This window comes from Chinchilla lanigera, unplaced genomic scaffold, assembly GCF_000276665.1.
Source record: "Chinchilla lanigera isolate Chin_1 unplaced genomic scaffold, ChiLan1.0 scaffold00123, whole genome shotgun sequence".
In the NCBI taxonomy this organism is placed as follows: Eukaryota; Metazoa; Chordata; class Mammalia; order Rodentia; family Chinchillidae; genus Chinchilla; species Chinchilla lanigera.
Window position 1 is genome coordinate 684,057 of NW_004955524.1, and position 9,160 is coordinate 693,216.

General features: G+C 38.7%; 1 protein-coding gene across 1 annotated transcript in view; it reads left to right on the forward strand.

Annotated features, from left to right (window-relative positions):
• The window catches only part of LOC102024500 (vomeronasal type-2 receptor 116-like), a 22,590-nt gene extending 14,668 nt beyond the window's left edge, over nt 1-7,922 (forward strand). The window contains exon 4 of the mRNA XM_013507232.1: nt 5,433-7,922. Coding sequence (XP_013362686.1) covers nt 5,433-6,352 — 920 coding nt within the window. The 3' untranslated portion in view covers nt 6,353-7,922. The remainder of the gene's footprint in view (nt 1-5,432) is intronic.
• The last annotated feature ends 1,238 nt before the right edge of the window (nt 7,923-9,160 follow it).

Here is a 9,160-nt window from a genome sequence, read left to right on the forward strand (position 1 = left end):
GACACAGATACAAACCATAACATTTACATTTTCAGTTTCTCACACCAGAGAGATAATGCAATATTCACACGTGTGTCTGATATATTTCACTTGTATTTATGGTCTCAAGGTCCATCCATTTAGATATAAATGTCTCAATCTTATCTTTCTTTATGACTAGTATTTTATTATTTTAAAAAGTCACATCTTTTTTATTCAGTCATTGGTTGATGGGCATTTGAGCTGCTTCCAAGATTTAGCTATTACAAATGGTGCCACTATTAACAGGGGTGTGCGTATATCACTGTGGTATGATGCTCTTAATTCTTTTGGGAAGATACTCAGAAGGGGAATAGCTGGGTCAAATGGGACCATTAATCCTAGTTTTTTTAGGAATCTCCACACTGATTTCACAGTAGTTATACCAGTCTGCACTCAACCAACTCTTTGATCTGTTTTCATTTTAGTTTAGTACATAGTGAAAACTTAAGTAGCATAGCTGGATACAAAGTCAACACTCAAAAATCAATAGTCTTCTTATGCATGAATAACACACTCACTGCAAGAGAAATTAGGGAAACAGCACTTCTCACAATAACATTCCAAAAAATAAAATACCTAAGAATCAATCTAGCAAAGGAAGTAAAAACTTCTATATTGGAAACTACAGTATTCTGAAAAAGAAGATTGAAGAAGATATTAGAAAATAGAAAGATATCCCCTGCTCTTGGGTAGGAAGTGCCAACCTACTGAAAATGACCATTCTTCGAAAATTGTTTTGCAGATTTAATCCAATTCTGATCAAGATTCCAATAGCATATCTCACAGAATTAGAGAAAATAATCCTAAAATTTATTTGAAAGCAGAAGAGACCTAAAATAGCAACGGTAATTTCAGGCAACAAAGGCAAGGCAGTGGCATCACAATCTCAGAATGGAACAGACTAGAAAGTGTAGAAACAACTCCAGACATACTTAGCCAACTTATCTTTAACAAAGGGGCCAAACACATTCACTGAAAGAAAGACAGCCTCTTTAATAAATGGTGCTGGAAAAACCAGCTGTGCACATGTTGAAGATTAAAACTGGACCCATACTTTCACCATGCACTAAACTAAAATCAAAATTGACCAAAGATTCAAATATTAAAATAGAAACATTAAACCTGCTGGAAGATAAAATATGTAGAACTCTTAAAGACACTGGTGTAGGCAAAGACTTTATGAACAAAACACTGATTTCACAGGAACTATCACAAACAATCAATCATTGGAATCTCAGCTGAGCATGGTAGTGCAGGCCTATATCCGAGCACTTGGAAGGCTGAGGCAGGAGGATTGCTGCGAGCTCAAGGCTAGCCTGAACTGCATAACAAGACCCTGTCTCAAAAAAAAAAAAAAAAAAAAAAAAGGACTGGAAAAAAAAAACAATTGGAATCTCATCTTATTAAAAAGCTTTTGCACAGAAACTATGAACAGGGTGAAGAGACAACCCACAGTGTAGGAAAAAATATTTGCCAGCTATTCCTCAAAGGATTACTACCTATTAAAGTCTCAGCTACACACCTGGTTTTAAATCTAGAAGTCTTTTGGTGGAATTTTGGGGGTCTTCTATATAGAGTATCATGTCATCCACAAACAATGATAATCTAACTTTTTCCTTTCTTATCCTTATTCTTTTTCTACAAGCTTGAGTTTAAACACTAAGTTGTTTGTTTGAGCTCATTCTGTTTTCCTGATATGGATATTAACTGCTATTAATTTCCCTTATATGAGTGCTTTCATTGCGTCCCATAAGTTCTAGTATGTTGTATTGTCATTACTGTTTAATTGTATGAACTGTCTAATTCCTTCCTTGATTTCACTTGTGACCCATTCGCTGTTCAGGAAAACGTTATTTAATTTCCATGTGTTCATGAAGTTCTTGTGGTTTCTTTTGCCATTGATTTCCAATTTCATTCAATATGCATGGGATAATTTCAGTTCCTTTGCATTTATTTAAGCATGTCCTATGAGCTAGTATGTGGTCTATTTTGGAGGACATCTCATGTGCAGCAAAGAAGAATGTTTTCTGATGTTGTAGGGTAGAACACTGTATACATCTATCAAGTCTCTTTGTTCAAAAGTTTGGCTCAGCTCTAATATTTTATTGTTGATTTTTTTGTCTAGTTGATCTATTTGTAACAGTGGGGTATTGAGATCCCCCAGTACAACTGTATTAGTGTTTATTTGATTTTTCATGCCCATTAATATTCATTTTAGTAGGGTGCACTGGTATTTGTTACATGTATATTTATGATTTTTACCTTTCTTTTGGATTATTCCCCTTACAAGGATGTAGTGCCCTTCTTTGTCTCTCTTAAGCAGTCTTGGCTTGAAATTCATTTGTCTGCAAAGAGAATAGCTAACACTGTTTGTTTTCTAGGTTCCTGTCACATGGTATACTGTTTTCCATAATTTGACTTTCAGCCTATGAACTTCTTTTTGAGTTAAATGCATCTGTTGTGTGCAGCAAATTGTTGGATCTTGCTTCTTGATCTATTCTGCTAATCTTTCTTTTGACTGGTGAATTGAGACCATTAACATTGATGGTTGTAACTGATATGTATTGACTCATTCTTGTCATGTTATTTTCCTGTTGTTGGCTCCCTCTATTTTTCCCTAATTGTTTGCCTTGCCTGATGAACTTCTTCTGCTAGGGCTCATGGAATTGTAGTCCTTGTTATCTCTTTCTAGAATTTTCTTCAGAACATTTTGGAGTGCTGATTTGGTGTTCATGAATTTCCTCAGATGTTCTTTCTCATGGAAGTATCTTATTTCTCTACCAATTCAGAAAGTTTTGTTAGATACATCAGTCTGGGTTGGAGGTTGTTTCCTTTTAGGGCTTGAAATATTTCACTCCAAGCTCTCCTTGACTTGAGTATTTGTGTTGAGAAATCAAGTGTGATTCTGATAGGCTTTTCTTTATAGGTGATTTGTTTCTTTTCTCTGACAGCTTTTAGTATTCTATTCTTGGGGTGAATTTCTGGAACCTTGGCCATAATATGCCTCGGTGAAGATTTATTTTGGTCTTGGCTAATTAGAGTTCTATATGTCTCATTTACTTGTATGTCAAATTCTTTTTCCCTGCCAGGAAAGTTTTCTGTTATGACAACTGTGAACAGGTTTTTTTATATCATTTGTGCTATCTCCTGCTTTTTCTTTTTTTGTTTTTTGTTTGCTTGTTTTTTGAGGGTCCTGCTATGCAGTTTAGGCTGACCTTGAACTCACTACATAGCCCAGGCTGGCCTCAAACTCATGGCAATCCTCCTGGCTCAGCCTCCCAAGTGCTGGGATTATGGGCATGTGCCACCACCTCCAGCTCAATCTCCTGCTTTTTTGTTGCCTCCAATCCACTTTATCTTATTCTTTCTTGCATCATCTAGCAGCTGTTAGATTTTTCATAGTCCCTTGCTATTTTTAAGAAATCTTTCTTTTCATGATTGCTAACCCCAAGCCTGTCTTCTATATCTGAGATTCTGCCCTCACATTGGCTCATTCTGCTGCAGATACTTTAATGGAATTTTTAGTCTCCTGGATATATGCTTGAATCTGTTTTATGTATTCCATTTCTTTCCTATGTTGGGCATCATGGTTTCCATCATTTTTGTAAGCCCCTCTATTTTTTTAACTGTACCTGTTCTAGAGTCACTAAAGATGTTTTTCATTATGGTCACCATCTCTGGAGTTATCTGAGAAATTATTTCTGATTTGATTGTTTCTAGAGTCTCATTCATTTCCTTTGTTGTTACCATTTCAGAAAGGCCAGGTGGATGGTTTTCAGACTGTCCTGCTTCATTGACACATTAGTTTGCCTTTGGTGAACTGGATGTCTGGGAATGGATCTTGTTTAAGCGTCTTCTCACTTTCTTTTCTTTTTTTAGCTTAATTCCTGGGTTGATTCTTGTAAATTGCCTATGTGAGTTGCTTCATTGCTAGTATTTAGAACCCTGAGGAAACGACTATTTCTCAGAGGTGTGTTCCAGGTGTAGCTGGTTTTGAGACTGTTGCAAGATCCTACTCTTCAATTTGTTGGGGATGAGAAGTTGCTGGCTGCTTGGCCCAGCCTCTGGTTCTTTGTCAGTGGCCGCAGTATTTGCCAGGACCTTTAGGCAATCTTAAGTCTTGGTATACCAGAAAGAACAGCTGGCTATGTCACTTTGGCTAGTGGTACAATCAGCAATAACAATAGCATCAAACTCAGCCACCAGGCTAGTGCAGTCCTCCACATCCACTGTTCCCTTCCACTGCTGCATCTCTCCATGGAGGCCTCTGGTGTTGCCAGCATCCACTCTTCCCTTCCACTGCTGCATCTCTCCATGGAGGCCTCTGGTGTTGCCAGCAGTTACTGTGTGTCCACATGTTTGAACTGCTCTGCCCATGCAGTGAGTCTCAACTTGGGGAGAATGCTCTGCCAGCTACTTCCTTATTCTTCCTTAAAGTTTCTCTCTTCACTCTACCTGCGGGCTTCAGTTCTCACTTTATATTCTTCCTGGGTCCAGAGGATCCACTTCCCTCATTCTTCACTTCCTCATGTTGCTATATTCTAGTGTGTGGATGGCAACTCTGAGAGGCTTTTCTCTGCTGCTTACCACTCCATCTTCCTGACAGTCCTCTATGTACCAACTTCATATGATGCATTCATGTTGTCTTACTTAATCACCATGTTGTCTTATTTTTTGCATTGCTGAGACAAAAAATGACACCCACTAGTGAAAGGAGGAAAGGTTTATTTTAAATCACAGTTTATAGAGGTTTCAGTTTCATAGTCAGCTGGCAGAGTGACATCGTAGGGTGACAGGGTGGCAGGGTGATATCACAGGCCACAAACAATTTATGGTACAACAAGCAAAGACAGCAAAGTGAAGCAGCAATGTTCTCTTTCCCATTTACCCCAACCAGGTTACAAGCCTTTTGGATGGTCCCACTCACACCCAACATGGACTTTTCCATTATCCATACCCAATCTGTGGACTCAGTTATCATAATCTTACTCTATATTCACATACCCTTAATCTATATTCAAATGCCCTAGAGCCAGCCAATTCTGAAAAGCCCCACCTATGAGCACATGAGGCTTTGGGAGGACATCTAGATACAAGCAGTGACAATGTACTACAAACATATACAAAAAAGTAAAATTAGAAAGGAAAATGTAAAAGGAGGAGGAGGAGGAGGAGGAGAGGAAAAACAAGAGGAAGACAGGCATTGTTAACTCAAAATGATTCCCTACTTCCTGGCAAGCACAAGGTCCTGAGCTTGATTCCCGGCACAAAAACATAAAAAAATGATCCCCTATGTAACATTAATTATGTCTTGAAATACAGAAAGAAAATGTTGGTTCAACTAATCCAATGAGATTCTTTGGGTTGGATCTATGACTAATATGCTAATGATAATTTGCATTTCTCACTAGATATGGAGCAGTGTGTGAAGTGTCCAGATCATCAGTATGCCAACAGTCAGAGAAACCACTGCCTCCAAAAGTCTGTGACTTTTCTGGCTTATGAAGATCCCTTGGGGGAGGGTCTAGCCAGCACAGCTCTGAGCTTCACTCTTCTCACAGCTGCTGTTCTTGGGCTCTTTGTGAAGCACCGAGACACTCCCATTGTCAAGGCCAACAACCGGGCTCTCAGTTACACCCTGCTCATCTCCCTCACCTGCTGCTTCCTCTGCTCCTTGCTCTTCATTGGCCGTCCCACCACAGCCACCTGCATCTTGCAGCAGACCTCATTTGGAATTGTGTTTACTGTGGCTGTTTCCACCGTCTTGGCCAAAACCATTACTGTGGTGCTGGCCTTTAAGGTCACTGCTCCGGGCAGAAAGATGAGGCAGTTGCTGGTATCAGGGGCACCAAACTCCATCATCCCCATCTGCTCCTTGATCCAACTCACTCTCTGTGGAGTCTGGATGGGGACAAATCCACCCTACATTGACACAGACGCTCACTCTGAACATGGCCACATCCTCATTGTGTGCAACAAGGGCTCCCTCACTGCCTTCTACTGTGTCCTGGGATACCTGGGCTCCCTGGCCCTGGTGAGCTTCACCGTGGCTTTCCTGGCCAGGAACCTGCCTGACACGTTCAATGAAGCCAAGTTCCTGACGTTCAGCATGCTGGTGTTCTGCAGTGTGTGGGTCACCTTCCTCCCCGTGTACCACAGCACCAAGGGGAAGGTCATGGTGGCCATGGAAGTCTTCTCCATCTTGGCCTCCAGTGCGGGGCTGCTGGGCTGCATCTTTGTCCCTAAGTGCTACATTATTTTGATAAGACCAGATAAGAATTCTCTGCATGGCTTCAGAGATAAGACACACTCTGGGAGAAAGAAGCCTTAAGTTTAAAATAATTATATGTCTGTGTGCATGGGGAATGCATTTTAAAATATGTGTAAGGTCGGAAGCAATTCTGTAACAGTTTTCCTGTCAGATACTACAGTAGGGGATTGATTTCAGTGAAAAACGATGCTTCTTTCTCTAATAGTGTTATGATCACTACCACCTGTACTAATCACCTTTTGAAATTGAATTTTACTCTAGATTTTCATTCCATTAAATCTGTAATTAACAATTTTGTGTTCAACTTTTACATTATTCACTTTTTCGTCTTCCCCTTGAATTTCTAGATTTTCACTAATTTTAATGCAATTTTACCTTTAAAATCAGCAGTTTTAAATAACATAATGCATTTTCTAAGGTTTGTATTCTCTTCAGAAGGTATCAGGCTTTTTACTATGCCTGTATGAGTGTTTTCATAGCTGTTTATTTCTGTTTCTCATACTTGTCTTGTGCTATACTTCTGAGGGTAGTCTTGCAGAATTTCTGACATATGATGTTCAGATTTCTAGAAATGCCTGGTCATACTCTGAATTTGAGAAAACAGGGTATTGAATTTACCCATTAACTTGGAAGGTAATTTTTTAGTGTGGACTAGTGAAATTTTCTCTCCACAAACCAATATAGCTTTCCATTTATCCTTGTTGAATAATTTTTTGTAATGTGAGACATGTCTATATAGTCATATCCTTTTTGTACATTATATGCATAAATAATATCCTGCAACCACTGTTTTGTCATATTTATTTCTGAGTATTTTTAGGATCTGTTAATAATGTTTATTGGGATAATAGTCCTCCAACCTCTAGTCAAAATAGCACCAGTTTGTAGTGGGTCATTGCTACCTATCTGGCGTGCCCTTGGTAGGAGGTGAGCTCATGTGACATACTGCAACACAGGGTCATCCACCCATGTGACATGAGTGTCCTTGCTGAGACTGGCAGACTTCCCACTAATGATAGGATGACACTGTTGCACTCTGTAGTTTGAACATGCACATAATACACATAACCCCTGGTGAAACAACTCAGCAGACTAGAGGTACTCTACTTGTATTTAAACATGATGTGCAATGAACATTACGTTACACTGATTTGTAAGTGTTTAAACACTGAAGCCAGCATTGCCAAACTCTGCATTCTTTAACAATGAGGCAAGAGGATGTAATTTATTAGCATTTATTACTGATTATGTCCTTTTCCTATTCAACAACATATGAATTAAGAATGCAAAACAGTTCCAGATGTCATCTTTTACAAATTTTTAATGTTCATCACTTTTATTTAGATCTTTTTCTCATGTTTGGTTTGCCCATGTCTAGAAATGGGTCCGCTGGTTTCTGGTGGAAAACAGTGAAACAAAAAGAGAAGATGACCTCACCAGCCTCAAGAGCTATGCATTCTTATGAGTTCAAAAGAAAATGACTTTAAATTTAAAGAGTGGATACATTAAGATGTACAGAAAGTATGAGGTGGTGTAAGAATTTGAAGATTATCAAATGAGTTGGACCTTTTTCTTTGATTGGGTTTGTTTGTTTTTTGTTTGTTGAGACAGGGTCTCCCCATGTAGTTCAGGCCAGTCTTGAACTCACTTCAGGCAGGCCCAGGCTGGCCTAGAACTTGGGGTGATTCTCCTGCTTCAGCCCCACCAAGTGCTGGGATTACAGGCATATGCCAGCACGCCCAGAGAAATGAGGTGGATTTTGTGATGAAAACTTGTGTACAAGTCAGTGATGGGAATTGTGAAAGATTCTTTCTGTCACCTGTCCGCTGGATGTCACTATTTTACTAAAAGGCAGCAAAAAAGCTGAAATTAAAGTTCATTTCCAGTCACAACTTATAGGAACATCTGTACTTTAAAACATTTTGATAACAGATGCTAAAAAGAAGACAATGAATTGAAAAATATAAAGAATTTGGCATAATTATCATTCCTGTGTAAAAACTGGACACTATGTAACATTCCTTCAGGACAAATTGAAATGTTTATATCTTTTTTTGCATGTTTGTAAGTCTTACAATATTACCCCGGTTTTCAGTGATTTTTCAGAGTAAAAGTCAGTCAGCATTGTAACTTATCATTTGGTAATGAACACTGAATTGCATGGTTCAATGTGTCTTTCAGCTACTACAAAGTGGCCTTGTTATTGACAGGATTGTGTTTTTAAATTGTACATTTTCAAAACTAATTGATGTTTTTAAAATTTTGAGAGCAAAGTAGCCAGGCATGGTGGTGCACACCTGTAATCCCAGAACTTGGGAGGCTGAGGCAGGAGGATCGCTGCGAGTGTGAGACCAGCCTGAGCTACAAAGTGAGGTCAAGGCCAGCCTGAACTGCACAGCGAGACCCTGTTTCCAAAAGGCAAAAAAAAAAAAAAAAAAAGAGAGAGAGAGAGAGAGAGAGCAAAGTAGTACTGAAGAATTGCCAATTTGATTTAATCGTAAAATTATTAAAGAAGGTGGCTGTGCTTTATTCTTGCATTACAGGGAAAGTCAACCCTGAAAAGGTCTTCTTTTAATACAGCTACAGCTACAGTAGCTTTTAAGGACATATCAACATTTTATTAAAAGTGATAGCTTCCTGCTTTTTTTTTTTTTAAAGAGTAAAAGAAGGATAACATAATAATAGGGGGGACTTAGCAAATTACAGACAAAATGGTAGGAAATTATCAATGCTTATTGTTTTACAAATTGTTATCTACAAAGTAGTTTCTCAGGAAAACAAATAGACAAATAATAATGAGTTACAGACAAAAGAGGTAGGAGATTATTAAGAGTTGTTGTACTATACTTTGGTATCTTCAAAGTGGCT